Source organism: Triturus cristatus, chromosome 6 (assembly GCF_964204655.1).
Source record: "Triturus cristatus chromosome 6, aTriCri1.1, whole genome shotgun sequence".
In the NCBI taxonomy this organism is placed as follows: Eukaryota; Metazoa; Chordata; class Amphibia; order Caudata; family Salamandridae; genus Triturus; species Triturus cristatus.
This window is the reverse complement of record NC_140589.1, coordinates 1134257548-1134280092: the sequence shown is the minus strand read 5'-3', so window position 1 is coordinate 1134280092 and position 22545 is coordinate 1134257548. Positions and strand designations below refer to the sequence as shown.

At 45.0% G+C, this 22545-nt stretch overlaps 1 protein-coding gene across 1 annotated transcript in view; it reads left to right on the top strand.

Annotated features, from left to right (window-relative positions):
- Positions 1-22545, top strand: part of PSMB1 (proteasome 20S subunit beta 1) — a 45313-nt gene that overhangs the window by 4145 nt on the left and 18623 nt on the right. The window contains exons 2-3 of the mRNA XM_085612030.1: positions 9262-9369; positions 19245-19326. Of these exons, the coding sequence (XP_085468156.1) occupies positions 9262-9369; positions 19245-19326 (190 nt within the window). The remainder of the gene's footprint in view (positions 1-9261; positions 9370-19244; positions 19327-22545) is intronic.

Sequence of the window (22545 nt, the reverse complement as noted above, 5' to 3'; positions counted from 1 at the left end):
GAATGGTGAAATTTAGGGAGATTAAAGACCAGGCGAGCAGCCTGGTTTTGTATCTGTTGTAGGCGACGCAAACTGTATGCGGGGATACCGGCATACAGGGCGTTCCCATAGTCCAGGCGGGACATCACCATGGCCAAGATAATGAGTTTGAGGGCAGAGAAAGTGAAGAAGCGGGACACCCTGCGTATAGTGCGCAGTGAGAGGAAAGAAGAGGAAACCACAGAGCTGACCTGGGAGTGAAGGGTGAGTTGAGAATTAAGTTTTATGCCTAAAGTTTTAACTGAGGAAGAGGGAGCAGGAGAGGGACCAAGGGCGGGGGGCCAGAAGAGAGGGGACCAGGGGCTGGATGAACCACCCGTCAGCACCAACTCTGTTTTATCAGGGTTGAGTTTCAGGTGGTTGTGGTTCATCCAGTCCCTGATATGAAGCATGACAGTTTGGAAGTTAAGAACAGCAGAGGGAGAAGAGAGATTAAAGACCAGCTGGAGGTCATCCGCATAGTTGAAAACGGTGACCTCCATCTGTTGAAGAGAAAAAATTAAAGGGGCAATATACAAATTAAACAGAAGGGGAGAGAGAGAGGAACCTTGGGGAACCCCGCACTGAACTTTCCGGATGTCCGCTGTGAATTCACCCAGGCGGACAGCCTGGGTGCGGTTGCTCAGGAAGGAGGATAGCCAGACCAGGGCAGTCCCCCCGATCCCCGCCGCCCCGATACGGGAGAGTAGAATGTTATGATCCACTGTATCAAAGGCGGCTGAGAGATCGAGGAGCACAAGGGCCTGGTGCTGATTAGTATCCATGCCCTCCCTGAGGGTGTCTAGAACCGACATAACAACGGACTCCGTAGAGTGTGCGGGGCGGAAGCCAGCTTGGCGGGAGGCAAGGGCTTCGTGCTTCTCCACAAAGGAACTCAGGGCGCGAGTGACGTGGCGCTCGAGCACTTTAGCCAAAAATGGCAAAAGGGAGATGGGGCGGAAATTGGCTGGGACAGAAGGATCTGCCCCCGGTTTTTTCAAAATGGGCAGAATTACCGCAGATTTCAGGGAGCTGGGGACTATGCCTTGAGAGAGGGAGCTATTTAGGAGATGAAGGGGAGGGTCTGGGCAAGAGACAAAGATGTGGCGGAGGATATGGGCAGGACAGGGATCGTGCGGGGAGCCAGATTTGATCAAAGGGATCAAAGAGGTAAGATTTTCCTTAGTGATTGGAGGAAGGGTGGTCAGTGCGCCCTTGGGGGGAGGACATCGAGGGGCATCAAAAGAGGGGGAAGGAGGAGGGATGTTGGCCTTGATGGTTAAAATTTTGTGAATGAAATAATCATTGAGAGAGAGGCAAAGATCTTCAGACGGGACTGGTTTTAGAGTAATTCGGTCTGAGAACGCCAGGTTGTGAACGATGGTAAAAATCTCCTTAGACTGGTTCTCTGCTGCTAAAATCTTGGAGGAGAAATAAGATGTTTTAGCCTCCAAGATGTCTTTTTTGTACTGGCTCAAGATGTTAGAGTATTCCAGTTTCAAAGTGGGGCAATAGTTTCTCCTCCAGGCCCGCTCCGCGCGACGGACTGTTAATTTGGTGGTTTTGAGCTCTTTATTAAACCACCGATTAGCGTCTTTGTCGCGTTTGGAAGAGATGCGCTTGAGCGGGGCAACGGAGTCGCGGCTATGGGAGAGCCACTGATCTATGGTATCAACCTGGGAGGCGGTGGTAAGGCCCTGAAGAGAGGGGAGAGAGCGGGTAAGAAGAGAGGAGAGATTCTCGAGGTTGACACGGCCCCATGAGCGGACCCAGGTGTTTTTGGGCCGGGGGGGCTTAGCTGGAGGGAGAATAGGAAGGAGAAAGGAGATCTTGGTCTGATCACCACCTGAACAAGGGGAGATAGAAAGTGATTCCACAGGGCAGTTCAGGGACCAGATCTGGTCAAGCCGATGACCTTTAATGTGGGTAGGGGAGTGAACGTGAGATATAAAGTTTAGGGAGTGAAGGGTTTTGGAAAATTCCTTTGACGGACATTCGGCGGGATCAGAGGGCCAGAAATTAAAATCGCCAAGGAGCAAGATGGAGGAATTATTGACTGTAATGGTAGCCAGGGCCTCCAAAAAGTCGGGGAGAAACTGCAGGGGGGACTGAGGAGGACGGTAGGTGAGAAAGCAGGTTAGAGGGGGAGAGGTGGAAACTGTGCGAATCACCAGAAATTCGGTGGTGGCAATGGTAGGTAAGGATAGAACTTGGAAAGGGAGATCGGTACGTGCGATGACCGCCACGCCGCCCCCGGCTCTACCTGAAGAACGATCCGCCCTAAGGGCATAGTAGGAGGCCGGTAAGGTGGAAAGGAGGGCAGGGAGGGAGTCATCGGCGAACCAGGTCTCGGTTAAAAAGAGAAGATCGGGAGCATGAATGTCCAACAGGACCGAGAGTTCGTGCGCATGGGCAACAGCGGACCGAGTATTAAGATAGAAGGCAGTGAAGTTTTTAGGAATAGGCAAAGGGACTGACTCATAACTCGTAGGAGAGGTATCACCTGTGGGAACAGGGCAAGACAGGGGGGTGGGGGGAGTTATGCCAAGAGCAGATATCCGGGAAATTGTTGTGGCCGGAATGGGCCAGTGGCCCTGGTAGCTACGAAGTAGGTCCGGGGTGTAGGTGGTGAGTGGGGCAGGGTGAGGCGCCCCTAGTCCCGGCCAGTCGCGGACGGGCGCAGACGGGCTTAACTTAGGCGCAACTTCGGCGCGCATTCGTCGCGCCCGCTGCGCTCGCCCGCTGCGCGTTCTGAGAATGCACATTTAAGTAGTGGGCCTTTAGGGCGGGGAGGGGGCGTGGCCACAGAGTGGGCGTGGCTAGCGGCGATGAAGGCAGGTAGAGGGTGTCCCGTGACAGCGCTGGGTCCGCTGCACGTCGCCCTGAAGTGCCTGAGTGCGAAGATGCTATTTATCAGAACACACCAGTTAAAAACACAATAATTAAACAGCGATGTCACCTCCCGGCTTTTCGCCTCAGGAGACCGGAGCCAAATGAACGCTCGTGAATTCAGCCCTTAAGTAGGGCGGGGAGGGGGCGTGGCCACAGAGTGGGCGTGGCTAGCGGCGATGAAGGCAGGTAGAGGGTGTCCCGTGACAGCGCTGGGTCCGCTGCACGTCGCCCTGAAGTGCCTGAGTGCGAAGATGCTATTTATCAGAACACACCAGTTAAAAACACAATAATTAAACAGCGATGTCACCTCCCGGCTTTTCGCCTCAGGAGACCGGAGCCAAATGAACGCTCGTGAATTCAGCCCTTAAGTAGGGCGGGGAGGGGGCGTGGCCACAGAGTGGGCGTGGCTAGCGGCGATGAAGGCAGGTAGAGGGTGTCCCGTGACAGCGCTGGGTCCGCTGCACGTCGCCCTGAAGTGCCTGAGTGCGAAGATGCTATATTCAATCTGTGAGCTTACATCCCAGCTCCAGCTTCTGATTGGCTTTTGTCAGTGTCCTTTAACAAAAAGTTGCCTCTAATTGGATAATGTTTCTTGCTAGTCCCACCTTTCTTGGTCGAGCCTAGAGCAACGTGCATGCGCTGCTCTGTGGGTGGATTCTTGTGAGCACTCCAAACTTCTCCGTGTGGCTAGAACTTCACCCACGCATTAGGTTGGTTGTTGCCTGTCATTTATTTTTCATAGCCTGCAAATGGCTAAAGGTGGGCGCATGTCCCACCTCTTTAGCAAACGTTCACTCCCAGAGCGTTTTGCTCTCTGGAGCGAGCAGCGGCACGCAGGGGTGGCAGCTGCATTCCTTGTGGGTCAGGTTACATGTGTGCATTTCTGCGCCTCCTCTGTACTTTCCCAGAGAGAGGTTCCAGCCTCCACCGAGCTCTCCCAGCTGTAGTAACAGGTCCCAGCCTATCTGCACCCTCCCCCGTTGGGGTCACAGTCTGGTTTCTACTCTCCCCGGTGCTGTCTTCCAGGCTATTGTTTCCCGGGTTCGAGGCTCCCAGCCTCCAGGAGGTGTTCTCTGTTGTCACCGACGAGCCTCTCTGCGCCTGTGTGCATCATGTGGCTAGAGGGGCGGGTGCAACCAAGTCCTCTGTCCCAACGTCCACCCCCCTCCCCCCATCTCTGCCCGCTGCAGTCCTGGCTCTTGCCTGCGCAGTCTCCTTGCAATGTTGCGCTCCCTGCATGCCTGCTAGTCCTCGTCTCCACAGCCTCCCTACCCACACCCCTCTTCCAGCAGCAGCCCCCCCCCCCCACTCTACTCGCCCACACCCCAGCCTTTTGGATCTGTGGCCACTGTAACTGCGGGACAAAATTGTAAAGTCAGGAGGTGTCGTAGTTTGCTATGGGAGTATAACAACATTCCATCTCAATTTATAGAGCGCTAAAACCAGAAAGTGACATCGAAGCGCTAGGCTGGTCCATATGTTGCACCATGTTCGACAGACACATATTGAAAAAAAACTAGAAACGTACTCGGTATTTAAATGTTTGTTTTCTGCTTGGACGAAACGGGAACCGAGGCGGACCTGCTGCCTGGCGACCTTTCCCTCATCACAGGGGAGTGAAAAGCCGGTAGGGCTGGGCCAGAGTAAGCCGCTGCTGCAACTTTCAGAGGCTGTAGCACTTCCGAAACTCTCTCCGATTCCTGTACACCAGCTCATGCCATGTCATTCTGGATTTCCAATGCAGAAAAGGATTTCCTAATTTACAAAAAGCCACCTTTACTACTCCACAGACCAGTGAATTAGACAATCTTGAAGCTCCACTCATCTCAGCAAATAACAGCCTACTTCAGTGGTGTCAAAGATTACAAGTGATGTCAAACATTGCACCATATGTTCAGTGATCTCATACTAGGTCCACGAATTATGCAGCATGGAAGGACCAAATTATGCAGCATGGTTGACTAAATTATGTGCCAAGAAAGTCAATTATGCAGTGCAATGCGGTACGTTTTGTGATGGTATTACTTCATTCATTATTTTTGCATGTCTACTCATGGTAACTCTGTTTGAGCAAAGATTTCCCCTCATTAGCACCAGTTTAAGAACCAAATACAGCCATAAGGAATGAAAGATGGCCAGTCAACCTTTGCGAAGGGCCTTCCACTTGCTGGGAGCATGTGTTGTCATGTTTTTAGTAACGTTTGAACCTTTGTTTGGAGCTTGAAACATCTTTTTTGTTCAGATATGCACATGACGCAGCATTGTGTGTTTTTTAAATGCGGCAAACGATAATGACAATCGCATAATTCCAGTGCCTTGCTTTAATTACCCGGTGTGTGTGTAATATCTGGCCTTCAGCAGTTTGCAATGATATAATCGTTTCAGCAGCATCTCTGAGTTCGATTAAACAGTCTGACAGACGAGGGACAGCCCAGCTGGCTAGCGCTTTATTGGCGAGGCCCCTCACACACCCTTGACAGCCTCGCCGTCTCTCGCAATGTGTCTCAGGCTGAGATGCCCCGCCTTTGTCTTACACTTAATACACACATATGGCCACAAAAACACCTGTTACCACAACAGTCTTAGCCGGGGCCAAACACGTATCCTCTGCCCTCAAGTGTCAGCGAGGTGATGCACCCAACCCCACAAACACTAGTCCTGGGACCCTCTTTCGCTCCTGCTAACAGTACCCATACCAACGTCACACTAAAGTTTGCAGGCTCTTGCATTCTGGGCTTGCTCTCTTGTTTATCTGTTATAACCGGCAGGACTACAAAACCAAAAGAATTAAACGGCTTGTGAGAGCTTGTCAGTAGTTTATAGGCTGTGGGGCCACATAAACTGTATTGTGCTTTAAAATTGGTTTGAAAATTGTTACCAGTTTGGATTGGTTAGAAAGAGTAGCAGTATTACACTCCCATCATCTGGTTTTGGCCCAGGACATCGCAGATTTCAGTAGGTCCACCTTAATTCTTCTCTCATTGGCTGAGCCTCGGGCAGGCTGCAACTTGGAGTTACTCTGTGATTGGCTGAAACTGTGACAGCTGTAAATAGCTACCTCTGTGCATGAACTAGACTAGCCCCGGGGCACAGTCATAATGGCGCTGGACATATGATGGAACAAAGACCATCCAGGACACTCCAAGGTAGTTGATAATTATCAGACCGTTTTCATATAATTATTTTAGTTTTTGTGACACATTGGCTATTCTGATAATGTCTTGCCTTGCTAAACACTTATAAGGTCCCAAAGGCGAGACCTATTGGCTATGCCCAGAGGCGCAACTAGAGGCAAATTTCAGGGGGGCTGAGAAATATTTCGGGGGGGTGGGGGGGGGCTAATTCTACCAGCAATATTCAGAGTGGAGATGCAGGGATTCTAGAAGGGGTGAAAAAACAACAAAGCCTCATTAACAACTAAATGGTCTTTTGAAGTACTTGGTTGTGGCTGTGGGTATGCCCAGGAAGCTGTCTCAGCCCGGGCTGCCACACACGAGGGTGGGGGGGGGGCGCTGAAGCCCTTTGAGCCCAATGGGCATTGCGCGCCTGGCTATGCCAGTGCTTGTTCTCAATTGTTGACTCCGATAGATCACCCTCAGGACTAGTACTCTTCCACTTGTTGCCTCTCTTTAGACCTCTTTTTACATTTACACCAAGCACTTCCGCTATGCTTCAGTGTAATGAAGCGCTGCTCTCAAGTGTTTGTTGTGGCACACACGCGCTTCGCGCAATGTTCTTTTCATATGCTTATGCTTTTTGGAGCACTTCCCACTTATTGCGGCACCCGATTCACTGCCACAGCGCATCGCGCTTATGTGGTAGCATTTCTTCAGCTTTGGCGCCCGCCGCTGCTCCCACTTGTCCCATCGCCGCTTATCCTGTGCATCAGTAGCAATGTAGCGAAACGCCTTTTTGTTTCCTTGTTTAACATTACACGTCCCTCAATAGCTGGAGGGTGAGGGAGATGGAAAGGGAAGTATATTGGATACTGTGGAAGAAAAACACAACCCTGATTGATACATAACGTCTTATCCGAAACCTATGGAGATGCTGTTTTGCTTCTTAATATATTTTCAAATAGAATTAATTTGAAATGGCAAGAAGCTCAAATCAAACAATAGTGTAACAGTTTTTAGTTTGGTGGTTTGTCGGTTTGGTACTTAATTTACCTGTTAGTTTCATGTTGCACCCTTTTGTTCTACTAAAGGCTTTGGTGTGAACTCACTTATGTGTTTACAAATATCGTGCTTGGGGGCGACACTTTCTTTCAATGGTTACATACTGCGTTGGTTCACCACTCTGTGCACGCAGACCACCTCCCCCTTTCTCCCCTGCTCCCTGCTAGTGTGTTTTTTTTTTTTTGCAGTTTTTTTTATATCAAACTCGACCCGAAGGTATTGGAGCTCTTTACGTGAGCACCAGTTACTTTACTCAAGGACACATTCATATTTGGTAGGCATTGGGAGAATAAGGGATTTGCCCAGAATCACAGGATGTTGAGCCAACGCCGAAACTTGTCCTGCCTCTTGCTCACTTCCTCCCCTGAAAGCAGTAAAAGCCTTGAGAGTTGCACTACAAGGCTTCCTAGAAGGTGAGTGCTGTTAATTGTTTAGGGTGTAGGGTGAGTCAGTGGTGTCATTAGGGGTGTGAAGCGTGGAAACTGGTGCAGAGTGCACCCATATAGGGTGTTGCGAACCTCTTATAATGGCATTAATTAATGGTCAAGATTTACTGGGCGGGCATGAACGAGGACTTCCACTGCTATGAAATACCATCAAATATGAATAGATTTCCTTTGTCAATGCCGATGCGTGCAACTCTGCGTTACTTTGTAGGAATGGTAACTGGGGTGGTCTTACACGGGCGTGCTGATTACAACGTTCCTGAGCTGAGCATCTGTATAGCACAAAAACAAAAAAACCCATTTTTTTCAGCATGACTCTTTGGGGGCGGCTCTGAGAGCACTCCGAGGCTGCCTGTGCCTTGTGATTACTCCCTCCCTCCTTGCTCTGCTGCTTCTCTTAGCTGCCCCTATACCCCTGCAAGCTACCCGACATTGCTTCCAATGACTTGAGCTTCCACACGTTTCTCACTTCTGCAAGCTTCTCTTGGGTGCCCCATCACCACTGCAAACTACTCGCCACTACTCCCTATGCCACGAGCTTCCACATTTTCCAGTTACGGATGGAAATAGCCTTACACATATTCAGAAGTTAAGCTGTAATTGAACGACTCAGGATAAACACTTACAAGGTCCCAAAGGCGAGACCTATTTGCTATGCCAATGCTTGTTCTGTGTACAGTTGCCTATATGTTTATGGCTGCACTGCAGCAAGGGGGGGCCTCCATCCAGGCCATATAATACTGTGGCAGAGGAATGCCCTAAATTCTGAGCTTCTCTCAGAAATACTGAAGGGCAGTACTTTTTCGCCTACAACGAGCTTGGTCATGACGGTTTAAAAGCACCGTTGCGAATCTGCACTTAGTTTTTATTCTGGCACAACAAACATGTTAAGCTAATGGCTGAAAAACGCTACTTAGTCGTCTTAAACAAATATGGTTCATGCCTGGAATGCAGATATATTATCTCAGGAATGTGCCACCAAGCTTCCGCATGCTTTTTCTTTAATTCAAGTGGTGAGCACATAAGGGATAAAAACATTTACAAGGATTTTTTCTGTGAGCGACATTAGGTTTGGCATTTTATGGGAGAACACCCCTGAATAACTTATCGTTTGAATAGTGCATCCTTTTGATGTAAAGTTCACAGCCGGTGAGTGAGACTTGTGGTGTGTACTCCAGCAGAGAGGGGCATCTGAGCAATAGCTGAGGTTCCCTACAAGTAATAGTACTGGGCACCATTTATTCAGCACCCTCTGCTTCGCTAGTCTTCAGCTATTTGAACTTAAGAATACACACACACATTTCTCATTTCGTCACCTCCCCTGTTAGCATGTCTAGTGCTCCAGTCAAATGGTGAAGCACATTAACAAATGTGAAACCTATTGGCTTTGCCAATGCTTGTTATACATCTTTGTTGCAAAATGTCTTAAAAATGAGTGTGTTCCTAAAGTTAAGTGGTGGAGGATACCTTTTGTTGCTTTTCTTTTTCTTTGGTTAGCTTGTAAATAAACCCTTGCCCGTTAACAGAACACTAATTTTTAGAGAGGTTAAATTAAGTAAACAGCAAACCAGTGCGGTCGCTCATGAGGAGTCAGCATGTGAAGGCCAGGCCGCACTTTGGTAACCTTGATAGATGCATGTTCCTTTTGCACTTGCTTTGAGATTGCTAATAGCTTTTATGTTGTTTCTCATCCTTCTAATTGATGTATTTGTTTTTCTTTATTCAAGTACGGTGCTGGCACTTGCCGGCGAAGACTTTGCCCTCGTTGCTTCAGATACACGATTAAGTGAAGGTTATTCGATTCACAGCAGGGACACTCCAAAATGCTATAAATTGTAAGTGGTCATTTATTCATGTACTTTAGTGGACATGTGTGCTTGGAATGACATGTTACTGTGGTTGGCTCTAGGTCGGCTGCCACAGTGTTTCGTTAATGCAAATGTGATTTATTGGAGATGGGTGTTACATGTTTGAGTTGATCAGTTGCTTCTGCGCATGAAGACTGTATGTAATTTGTTACTCTGGGGTCTGCGTGAATGTCTAAATTGATTATCTAAACCAGAAGTTTTTATACCACTTCTAACGTCTGGTATCATGATGGACAGGTGTAAATATTATTTTACAGAACTTTTTATGCTTGTGTTGTGGGACCTTTGTTGAGTTCACAGTTTGGAAATGGTAGCTTCAGCAGTTTAGCATATTTACTCGGACGACTCTGCTACAAGAAGCGTGGGTGCTGTAGCGTTAACCAGAACTGGCCTACTGGAATAAGTTGTTTAAAGAAATCCTGTTCCACGCTCCCGTCCACTGATTGCTGAGCCCACTATGGCTCAAAAAAGAAATTCTTTATAAGAGGGTTTTGTTTACTTTTTGTCCAATAGACTGCATACCTCACAAAGAAACCACCTTCAGCGTACGACAGTCTGAGCACTGGATCAAGCAGACTACAATCGCTGTGTTCCCCCAAATGGGCAACAGGGCATCTGTGTTCAGGGGCACTGAAAAAAGAACCAGAAATTTTAAAGGATCCAGCATTAAAGTGCTAAGATACTTTTGACGAATCTAAATTAAAGTCTGCATTGTGTACACAACATTTAATGGAAAAGGTTTAGAATACCCACAGAACATTGTTGTCTCTTCCACAGCAGGCTGTTTTTCAAAATCGGGCAGCCAACACTATCATTAAAACTGCATCTACATGAAACACAGGGGCGGTGAGGAATGTAGAATTTACATGGAGACTGCTCTGCTGGGCGCTTTTGGCTGGTGCCTCCAATAAACAAGCATTTGAATGCATTAGGTCTCGCATTAATGATAGTTTTCGTTGTTGGTGTTGCAAATAATAAATCAAAGCCAATAGCTCATACTTTCAGTAATGCGAGAGCTAGTGCATTTCAAATGCTTGCGTAGTGAGCCAGGAACCAGCATTGTACGTCTCTGTGCAGTACCACAAGCTGCTCCTAGTGGACCCTAGTGAGCAAGGCACCACCACTGCATGTCTAGGTGCAGTACCACAAGCTGCTCCTAAAGGTCCCTAATGAGCAAGGTGCCAGCACTCCATGTCTAGGTCAGAGGTCTTCAATCTGTGGGGCGCGACCCGCACCGGGGCCGTGGAGTCATGGAAAGGGGGTCGCGCATTCCTTGTCCTCGCTTCTGCCTGGACTCTTAGAAGAAAAAACTCCCCGGACAGTTCATTATGAAATTAAAATACTAAAAGCTGCATTTCCATATAGGGAGTGTTCTCTTGTGCTGTGAAACCGGAGCTGATCAGTCAGCTAAACAAGGTTTCCTTCCAGGATGCCTGCTTGCCTGAAAGGCATGGAAATATGCGCTACGAGTTAATCTGAAAATGTAAAGGGCAATTTGAAGCTGTAAAGAATGCTTGGACGTTGGTACTGGCTTTCATGGATCGAGTACCTGTAAGCTATGTGATGAGCTGTGAAGTGGGTGCTTCTAATTGTAAATATATTTACATAGCGCTTACTATCCCGGAGGAGGTGTTGAAGGCCAGTAAGGAGCATGGAAAACAAGCATTTGCAATGCAATAGGTCTCGCATTTACGCGAGTTTGAGATATTGACATTGCAAATGACAATGCCTTTTATTTTTGTTTTTAAAACCTAAATAAAAGGCATTGTCATTTACAATGCCAATACCTTAAACTCGTGTAAATACGAGACCTATTGCATTGCAAATGCTTGTTTGTTGCTGGAACCGTAATCCTGCCTTCCTGTCCCTGCTTAGAGGGCAGCTAAGGAATGAACTTCCCAGAGATAAGCACCTGATTTATGAGGTCTTTGAGCTCCGCATGAAGGCCCCTTGATGTTTACAATCCCTTGTGTTCGCACTGAAAGGGGGTTGGTTTATGGCCTTCACAGTCGCCTGCTAGAAGCTTCTTAGATGTTAGCTGTATCTGGGCCCGTGTTGTAATTGTGCTGCATGCAAAAACAAGGAACAGTGTAAAAAATACAATAAACACCAGTGTGTCAGCACAATCGTGTAGACCCACACGATGCGCTCTTTAAAGCGTACATAAGCCGTGCGCATGGGTGTAACACTAATTAAGGAAATCCCAGCACGGAGTAATGGTTGTGATCAATGTCGGATAGGTTGATAAAGCCGTGCGCATCGGCGAAATCATGTAGAATTGCACGATGCGCCCTTTAAAGTGCACATAAGATGTGCGCATCGGCGAAACACTAAACAGGAAAAGCCAGCACCAAGTAATAGTTGTGAGGGACGTTGCTATATAAACTGCAAACGCAACCAATGGGCCGACGTTATGAAACGTGACATGGCACGTAGAGGATTCGCTGGAGGCAGCGTGAAACGTCACAGAGCGAGAGCCGTGAAATGGCCGCCTGTCGTTATAAACACGAGAACTGCAAATGTCATTACACAGTAAAAGAGCGATCTCAATGAAGAAAAGGAAGCACGTCCGTATGACTACGGGAAACCCCACCGGGAGGTAATGATGATTTTATCAAACAGTACTTGTGGTTATGGATGCTCGGTTGTTGACACCAGCACATCTGCACAAGGGTCCTAAAGCAGCTCTACAAATAGTCGCCAAATAGAAGTGTAGTAACGCCCGCAGGAAACAGCCACAGAAATGTTTGTAGAAGAAACCTACTTTATTCGTAGGCAGACTGCACTAAGGACCAGAAAAACTATTTGGAGAGCAATGAAAATGCATCAAACCTGAGGAGAGATTCTGAACCCATGTCGAACAAGCATTGGCCGCACGCGCGCCTCGCGCTTAAAGTTAAAAAAAACAACAAAAAAAAGGACAAGCCCGGCGGAGCTTGGGGGCGGGGGAGCGCATTCCAAAAAGCGGAGTGCATGGCGTGACCAAGCGCGTGATTGTGCGCGTGCTAGCAATGCAATCCGCTTTTTGGGAGCACTTTGAAATGCCCTTTTACAATAGTCTCGCTTTGCGATCGCTTACGCGGTAGCAAGGCGAGACCTAAAAAGGAAAGCTGTGGTAGGACAGGCAGGCTGGAAAAGAAATTGTGGTGAAATGTGTTGGAAGAATAGGAGTGTTTTATATCGAGAGAAGTGCCCAAACACCCGGTAATATGCACTACAGATTGCTTCTGTAAACTGTCACTCACCTGGCAGGCACATTGCAAATTCCTATTCTGACTTTTCTGTAGCTGACTTTTTATCAGAAGATCAGTAGCCTTGATGCATTTTATGGGAGCTGACAAGTTAAAATGTTGAGGTATTTCAGTTTCATATTCAAATTAATTTTCACAGAAAGTATCAATGTACTGAAAGACCTTACTAGAAAAGGAATTTCTGAATGGACAACTGAACTCTGAAGTGCATGGTTTTAATTGTGATTGTATTTACATAGTGCTTACTATCCCTGAGGAGGTGTTGAAGGGACAGTTATGTAAAAAAATTGCATTGCGTATGGTCTGGGTATTACTAAAATAGACATTTTCGAAGTACCATTTTATCGTGAAACGGTTTGCCCTTTTTGTAGCAGTTTATCTTGTACTGTGTGTAATGCTAGTATAATAATGACTTACATAGTCCCAGTGTATTCTGTCACAGGCTGTGACCTAGTAGCACTACAAATACATAAATCCCTATTCTCCACTGCACCAATCAAGATTTAATTCTGTGGCTCTTTAGTTACACACAGACCGTTTATTAAGTTGGATTAACTACTAGAGGTTTAATAATGCACTATATTGCATTGCCCACTGAGTAGCACTTTTTTATTTATTTTCAATTTAAGCTGCCCCTTAATTTAGATGTAGCTACCTGATGGTGAAAAACCAAAAAATGTACATAATATTTTGTTTTTAGCCAAACCTTTGACCCACCCAAGTCCTCCTTTCGTCCCCCCAAACGTGACTGAAATCAACAACAGCAGCAAACTAATATAACCAGGAGTCAGTTTTTGCTAAAATAGAAGTGTCTGTTTTCAGAATGTTGAAATTAAAACCTTTTTAGAAAAACAGTGTGAAAGAAAATTAAGTGACCACTTCCTCCCCTGGAATTAAAGAAAGCATCCTACTTGGACCTTACAGTTCATCATTAATGACCATAAATGGTATGTTTCAATGATGATTAATGATGTTCAGCAACCTCCAGTTCCGTGCAGCTGTAAAAGCCAAGCCACCAGCATCTCATGAAATATAGTATGGTTCTCCTTGAATGCCTTGCACTAAAGTTGCTGCCCATGCATTACAGCCATTAAACCCAGGGCCGCTGGGATTTTGCGATTGTGCAACTGCAGCGATTTTCACATACTTATAGATTTGTCACATAGTCAATCATCTGCCACACAAGCTTCTGATTTTAACAAAAAAATGTGTTTATTGCTCAACCGGTTCACTAGTTACTAAAAAGCAGCGACACGTGTTGCTGCCCAGTAAGGGCCCTTTGCAAAACTTGACTGGTCACCATTTTATTGCTATATTTGGGTGCTAAACTGGTATTTATAAGCTGCAATCACAAATTGGCTGTCTTTTGGAGAAAAACAAGCACACTGGTCACTTTAGTTCAGAAAGGTGTTATCATCCAAATAAGTTTTGCCAAAAGGTTTTATTTGTGAAAAAGTACCATTGTGAATTTTCGGGTAATTCTTTTTGGAGACTTTTTGTTTGAATTGTGTAGTAAGCCTCTGATACCAATCCAGTCAGCCACAAACTTTTGGTGTGCTAAACACTGTATAATATTGTTTCCCCACCATAAAAATGATTTGCTTTGGGAATTGGGGACATTTATTGTTGTCGAGGATGAGGAGTACCAGGTTCTAGACATTTTTGTCAGGATGGGGTCCTTCCAGGGGGGGGGGGGGTTGGTGGGGGGGCATGGGGGTCTCGGCATCAAAAAGTCTGAAGACCTCTGGTCTAGGTGCAGTACCGTAAGATGCTCCTAAAGGTCCCTAGTGAGCAAGGCACCAGCACTGCATGTCTGGGTGCAGTACCGCAAACTTCTCCTAGAGGTCCCTGGTGAGCCACATAAACTACCCAAGCGAAACAGCGCACAGCTGTTTGAAATATGAGCAATTATATGTTTAAAGTCGTAAGGCCGTTGCGACATCAATGGACAGCTAAAGATCCACTATAACATAACAAACATGCCCATTTTCAGGTAAAAGAAAAGCACGTCCGCCATTATCGCATCTGAGGCGGTCATACTGCATACATTTTTTTAAAAAGCATTGTGAGAGCGAGCGTGTCCTGCCTGCAACAGGCAGAAGAAAGCCAATTAAGGAAATAGTGCTCCCAGGCTCTAATTAAATCCTATGCGTAACAACTGAAGTAAAAGGGCCCATGGGACCTCTTATGGTAGCGTATGGTACTGCACCCTGCAGAAAATATGGTAAATCCATCCTACCCATAATGCATTGCATGCAAGACAGCACTATGAGTACATTCAAATATCTATGCCCATATATACAATTAGTAGCTTTGAAATTTGTCAAGAATTATTACGTGAATTTCGGATTAGGTTGTACTCTGTGTGGAGCTGATGAAGGGAAATGTATAGACGGTCTCATATAAATGTGAGATGTTCTAGTGAGTGAAGTAACCACTGCCAGCCTAGCTTAGAACCAAGTGTGTGTCTTGCTTGAAGCCTTTAAAAAAAAAAAAGAAAAAAGTGCTTTGAAGCTGTAATTAAAACCTAGGGAGTAACCACACATGTAACGGGGTGTCCTCATTGGAGGTTACAAGAAGAGACAAGGCGGTACTACTAAGCCTATTGACCAATGAAAAGCCACAATTTACAATGGACAGGGACATGAGCCAATTGAAAAGAGGGGCGGAAAGTTTATGGAGCTTTATGCTCATCTCCTGAATACTGCAAGTCTCGAAGAGACTGCACAAGTGCTGCCTAGGCAAGACCAAAAAAATTGCATCACAACCTTTCCTGAGCCTTATCACAAATCTGGATCTCTTGCTCCTTTTTAGGTCTCGCCTGAGCCAGCGCTTTAGCGCTGCTCTGGCGAGAGCTATAGAAAACTGGGATTTGGAAGTGCAAACGAGTGCTTTTCAGGCCCCCAACTACAGTGCATGTGTGCCGAGCGCGCGCCCCATTTGGCAGCCTGCATGTACATTTCACGGGCGCTTTGATGTTCTCAGTGAGCCGCGCGGCCACTGCGAACATCAAAGCGCCCGCGAAATGATTACTTTCACTTTACCCTCTAATTCTTATTTGGGCACACCTAACCAACCCTTTCATCCTTACAATCTAACGTTCGCACCTACTTGGTTTATCTTGATACAGTAGTAGTAGTAATATGGTGTAGATTTAAAATTCATTACAATTATAAAAATCGCTTAAAATTAACATATACAACTTTCAATTATACAATCACAAAAAATATATAAGCAAAAGCACATAAAACGCTAAAATGTAACCATAAGCCTTGCCCTAAGGCCTGATGGACACCATTTTATAAACAGTGGTGACCTAATTGGTCGAGACTACGATTTCTTGCGTACAACCGGCCGCAGTTTGAAGTCCATATCGGTTACCCAGGAACTTTGTTAAATTCCGAATGACGCTGTTGGTTTGCAGGTTAAAGTGCGCCTATGTATCTTATTTTATTGTAGGAAGGTTCTTAAAATCGACCGCAAATATTTACTGTGCACATCACACAAACCAAGACCAGGCACAAAACGTTGTTTAGGTATTGAACCTTACTGCGATCTACAGGATGTTTGAAAAGGTGCGATATGCATGTAGCCCTCAAACAGTCTCAGTGGAATATATAAGGTACACGTAGTTTTATAAATGCTCGCTTTGTTGCAGCAGCCAGGTTGTCTGGGAGGAGAGTAGGACTCACACCATGCAACTAAAAGTCAGAATCAACCATTTAAATACCTAAGCAAATCGCCAAATACGTGATTCGCTTAGCCTACAGCCCACCCTCCTGGTGGGAGCAGGAAGGCGCACAGTTGGGATGCCCCCTAAACAGATCCACGCTCTTGTTTTTAAAATGTAATCGCTTTATTTCGCGTGACTCCCCTCCCCCCCCCCTTCTCCCACTCGTCAGTTCCATTTTCCCCTTCTTACTGCCCCCCTTTATTCATGATCGCGATCAGTTTCACTTCACTTTTGCTTGTTTTTTAAATGTAATCGCTTTATTTTTAACCATAGGCAAACTTGTGCATTTTCGTCTGAGCCAATTCAATACAGCTCATTTTATTGACCCCAGCAGTCGCTTAAAAATAGCACCCGCAGTGCGGGGGGAGGGGCAATCTCCAGGGGGCCCCCTCTGGCACAGTTCACGGGCGGCGGGACTCTGGGCTCAGAACTCCTGACTCTGTCAGGAGCGTGGGGCCCCCTTATACTTTGCAGGCACCCCCCCCCCCCTCCTCTATTTCGTTACGCCACTGCACCCCGGATGGATGAGATGTTGTGTGATCCTGATGGTACGGGAGCCTGTGACTTGTAAGGAAGACACTGACCTCTGCAGCAGGCACTTTAACACACTGAGCCTTCCTGTGCCCATGCATCAGTTTTCTGCAAGAAAATCGAACAATGTTCTAACTCTAGCTTCAAATCGTATCTTATGTTATCAATTTTCACGGCGTCAGCTGAAGAGCCTTATAAACGTGTTGTGCATCTGAGACGGTTTCTGAATTTAAAAGTTTGTTCCTTAGACTAAAGTATAAGGATATTTATGTGCTTCTCTAAAACCGCACCACGTACATTGTACACCTAAACGATTTCTGTATCTGATACTAAGATCTTTATGAGCGGGCTTTGTATGGTGGTATTAAGAACGCATAACTTGGCAAATCCAAATAGCGGACTTTTAATTGAAATGTTCGTTATTTTGTCTTTCTCTTTTTGTTTCCTTATTCATAAAACTAGTAGAGCAGAAAAGATCCATAAATGTTCATTTTCACAGGAAGCTGTGATCCGAATGTGTGAGTGTTTAGTGTAGAAGTTTCACATGTAAACTTATATGCTCCAACTCGGAGGTGGAATGTGTAGTGAATCAGAAATGTGATAAGAGTATAGGTGGCTCTCAGATGTTTATACAGATGCACTCTCAAGGTACCTAACACACCACAGGCTGAATCTGTCCCGCGGAGCGTAGTGCTCATGGAGGCCTGTACCTTGGCGAAAGAGTACAGAAGCACTTTAGCCGGTTACCATTCTAGACTCATTAGCTCTTCCTCTGAACGCCTCTCAGCACGAACACTAAGCTGAGTAGCAGCTACTGTCCAGGCGACATACTAGTGACCCTAATTGGGGCATACATTCGGGTTAAAACAAGCAATGGCAAAGTCAATCGGTCTGACATTGGCAAGCTTGTATTTTTACAACCGTGCAGTGAGCATTACATTTGTGAAGGTAATAACAAGTAAAATTGGCACTAGGCAAAGGTGGCATGCGTTTGCTTGCAACAAAATACCCATTGTAAAAAATAAATAATTAAAACATGGAATGAAAACGGAAATGAAAGTAGAGATTGGCCTAACAGCCCTGGCCCTGAAGCTGGTTTCTTTTTAGGCAGATGTGTACACGTGCATTAACAAAATGCTTTCACTCACAGTAAAGCAGTGGCATAACAAAACAGGCATTGGCATAGCCAATAGGTCTCGCTTTTGGGACTTTATAAGTATTTAGTTATGCAGCACAATATCCTTGGTGCAACAACATCAAGTGTTGCATGGCTAAACACTTATAAGGAGCCAAAGGCGAGACCTATTGGCTATGCCAATGCTTGTTAACTCCTTGCCGTGTAATCGAAAGGAGGCTGCAAGAACAGCTTTTCAGTTTTCAATCTTGATGTTTTCATAGCACAGAATTATGTAACATCTAGGGGTACCTGACCTGCATTTTTTCCTTGATGTGCTGCAGAGCTAAAACCCGTGAATCAGGAAGAGGAGTTTAAAAAAAAAAAAAAAAGATTCCAATCTGATATGTGCATTTACAGCTACAGGGCGGGCGGGGGAGTAGGAGAACCTCATTAAAGAAAATAGTGCTCACAGTGTAAAAAACACATAAGGTGTAACAACCGAAGTAAAGGGCCCAGTCTCCATGGGAAGTGACAAATGAAGAGGAGACGGTACTAAGGAGGGACCAACAAGCCTATTGACGAATCAGAAGCCAGTATTTATGACGGACAATGGAACAAGCCAATGGCCAATATGTGCGGAGAGTGGGCGGGGATTCTATTTCCTACTCCTCTACAATTAGTCTTGCAGAGCAGCGCAGGCTCTAGGCTCGACCTAAAAAAGATAAAAAGTAAAAAAAACAAATCCTGAATTATACCCGAACTCCTTGACGTTCTACATGTGCAATCCTGGTAAAAGCCCTGATGACCAAGAGTTTTCTTGCTGAACGAACAAGAACGTTTTGGCGTTCTCTGCATAGTTTAACGTTTCAACTAGAAGGTTCAGTTTACATGATAACATCCATTGCTACTATGTTTCAGTTCTTAATTATCAAAAGTACTTTTCGTGTGTTATGATTTCTGATTTGAGGGCAGGTATTTTGTGAACTAAATTAAATGAAACGCACCGAGGCGAGAAGAGGAACCTGCTCAGTTTCCAGGCATCTTTCTCTTCTTTTTGGATGGCTGGCTAACTGACTTTCAGTAGCTTTCTATAGTTTTGTTGGTTAATTAGTTTTGGTGTTCTGATCTCTGTATACAGCAGTTGTAATCTATTGCTGATTTCCTTTCAAACTGCCACCGCAGTTAATAATGACAACTTTGTATTTTACAGGACCGACAAAACAGTAATTGGATGCAGTGGATTCCATGGCGACTGTCTCACTCTTACCAAGATTATCGAAGCCAGATTAAAGGTATTTTAGATGCCTAATTTTATAACACTTTCGGTTTAGTGGTTATATGGTATTTAAAGCTATTTGACTTTTCTGTAGCATAGTCTGCTTCCCGTTGCTTCGTAAGTAGAAATAAAATCCCCCATGCAGTATTAGCCCTGCTACTTAGTATTGTCTGTAGTCACACTCTTAAAGGCAAGCACAAAACGTGCAATGTGTGTCCTCCCATATCGTTTAGGTCTCGGTTTGACCACATAGTTGTTTAAATAGGCAAATTATTTCCAATATTATTATGGTGGGGTTTGGATCTGCCACTTATTTGACTAGTCTCTCAGCCATTGGCTTGAAATATTGTGACTGTTGTCTTTGCTCAGTCCAGAAGAGTATAGCTCTCCTACATAATGCTGTTGACTGCCTGGTAAATCCTTCTGTATTCTACTTTGTGATTCCATTGCAACGATAGGGATATATTGTGGTTAACTGGCAGGAACTAATTACGTTAAGTTCGAAGCCATCTTAATATGCATGCTTACTCACTAAAAGCAACACGCTCTGGTTATAAACCATGAATATAAATCCAGAGAGAGAACCCACCCTATTAGATATATGAAAGGGCCTAAAACATAGGTCCCTAAATCAGGAAACACTAAACTGGAGCTGAAGGCACAGTATAATTATGAAGAAGTACCAAACAGGGTTACTAAATAGAAAAATATAAATTTCTTGTTTATTGTGCTTTTTTTATATATACAAAACAACATCAATTTTTTCCCGATACTTTTTTGTAAATTTTTACACCAACATATTGGTATAATGAGACAAATATAAATACAATACATAGTATTGGTGTAAACAATTTGCTACATGTCCCACACAACACTCAACTCTTGCATACAAACATTCATTCCATCAACATTCCACTAACACATAGCAGTCAAGATGAAACAACTTCAGCAATGTGATCGTATGGGTGGTTGACTCATGTATCATCCAGGTGGAGAGCCTACGATACTACGAAGTAGAAAATGCCGGAAGTTCAGGCGCCAACGCGCGTTTTGGTATTGGACCCGAACTAGGGTCCCACCTTCATCAGGGCACAGACTGGTGGGTAGTGGGGGACATAGGCTATACGTGCTTTTTTTTAAAAAACGTTTTCCCCTACAATAGGGGTTTACGTGCACATCTTCATAGAATAGCAAATCTCAATTCAACATTTCATCTCAGCGCAGGGGTGATCCAATTAGCTGATATCGGGCCGACGTCTTCATAGAAAACTATGTGTGCCGAATCAGGTCGGGTTCAGAGTATTCGGCAAGATATAGAGACGGATGGCTCACAACAGTGCAGTCTAATCTGTTAAATAAACAACAGCTACGCAGTGATGGAAAGTCAACTGATTTTCAGGCTGTCAAGGGGTATTCAGATATAGGTAGGCCAATGACGTGGAGGGTATATCAAGTCGCTCAATGTCTTTGGGTTCTTCTAGGCACCGGATGTCTCTGATTCGTTTGCGTGTTTGGCTAGAAGCAAAGCGTTGTTTGTACGTCATGTACCACGGCGGGAAAGTCCTGGTCAAGACATTGAGCGACTTGATATACCCTCCACGTCATTGGCCTACCTATATCTGAATACCCCTTGACAGCCTGAAAATCAGTTGAATTTCCATCACTGCGTAGCTGTTGTTTATTTATTAACAGATTGGACCGCACTGTTGTGAGCCATCCGTCTCTATATCTTGCCGAATACTCTGAACCCGACCTGATTCGGCACACAGTTTTCTATGAAGACATCGGCCCGATATCAGCTAATTGGATCACCCCTGCGCCGAGTTGAAATGTTGAATTGAGATTTGCTATTCTATGAAGATGTGCACGTAAACCCCTATTGTAGGTGAAACGTTTTTTTAAAAAAAGCATGTATAGCCTATGTCCCCCACTACCCACCAGTCTGCGCCCTGATGAAGGTGGGACCCTAGTTCGGGTCCAATACCAAAACGCGCGTTGGCGCCTGAACTTCCGGCATTTTCTACTTCGTAGTATCGTAGGCTCTCCACCTGGATGATACATGAGTCAACCACCCATACGATCACATTGCTGAAGTTGTTTCATCTTGACTGCTATGTGTTAGAGGAATGTTGATGGAGTGAATGTTTGTATGCATGAGTTGAGTGTTGTGTGGGACATGTAGCAAATTGTTTACACCAATACTATGTATTGTATTTATATTTGTCTCATTATACCAATATGTTGATGTGTAAAAATTTACAAAAAGTATTGGGAAAAAAATTGATGTTGTTTTTGTATATATAAAAAAAGCACAATAAACAAGAAATTTATATTTTTCTATTTAGTAACCCTGTTTGGTGGTACTTCATAATTATACTGTGCCTTCAGCTCCAGTTTAGTGTTTCCTGATTTAGGGACCTATGTTTTAGGCCCTTTCATATATCTAATAGGGTGGGTTCTCTCTCTGGATTTATATTGATCGATTTACCCCGCCTTTCCCGCCCTCTATCTTTTGTCCCCCTTGCATAATTGTGTTTTTTTTTTTTTTTTTAATAAACCATGAATAACCGAAGTTTGGGGTAATCAAGTATGACTGCACAATGATATGTGTCGTTATAATTTGCAGGAACATTGTTTGGCATGTGCGAGAAAACCTTGCATTAACAATGACAATCATGGTTCTGTAAAAAAAAAAAAAAAAAAAGAAACCTTACCAATATTATCGTTTACATAGTTATCTATTTTATATCCAGTTTGATGCGTGTGTGACTTGTGTTGATTGTAATGGTGAAACCCACCTTTGAATTACGACTTCCTTGGCACATCTTTTTGTTTATTGTGACTCGCTCGCAGCCACTCCCGTCAATACAGTCAGCAGGTTGTTCCTGCCCTTACTGCTGCAATAGTTAGCAGCCAGTACACTATTTACCCGAAACACCCACTTGTGCACAATTAAATACATCATGGTATAAAACTAAATTGAGTTCAGAGAATGAAAAATCAATTTGAAAGATGATATGTAGTTAACATTAGCACAGTATTCATGGAATACTTCCCTTCAGGCAATTTAGATTGCAGGTGAACCTGTCGCTTCTGCCGTTGTAAATCTCTGATGTCAGGTTACAATACATTTTCACAGGTGAAAAAGAATGTGTTATTGAAAAAGCAGCAAGAACTGGGTCAATTAGTGATGCACAAGCTGTATTGGTCGCAAAAAAGTCAGCATAGCTCTCTA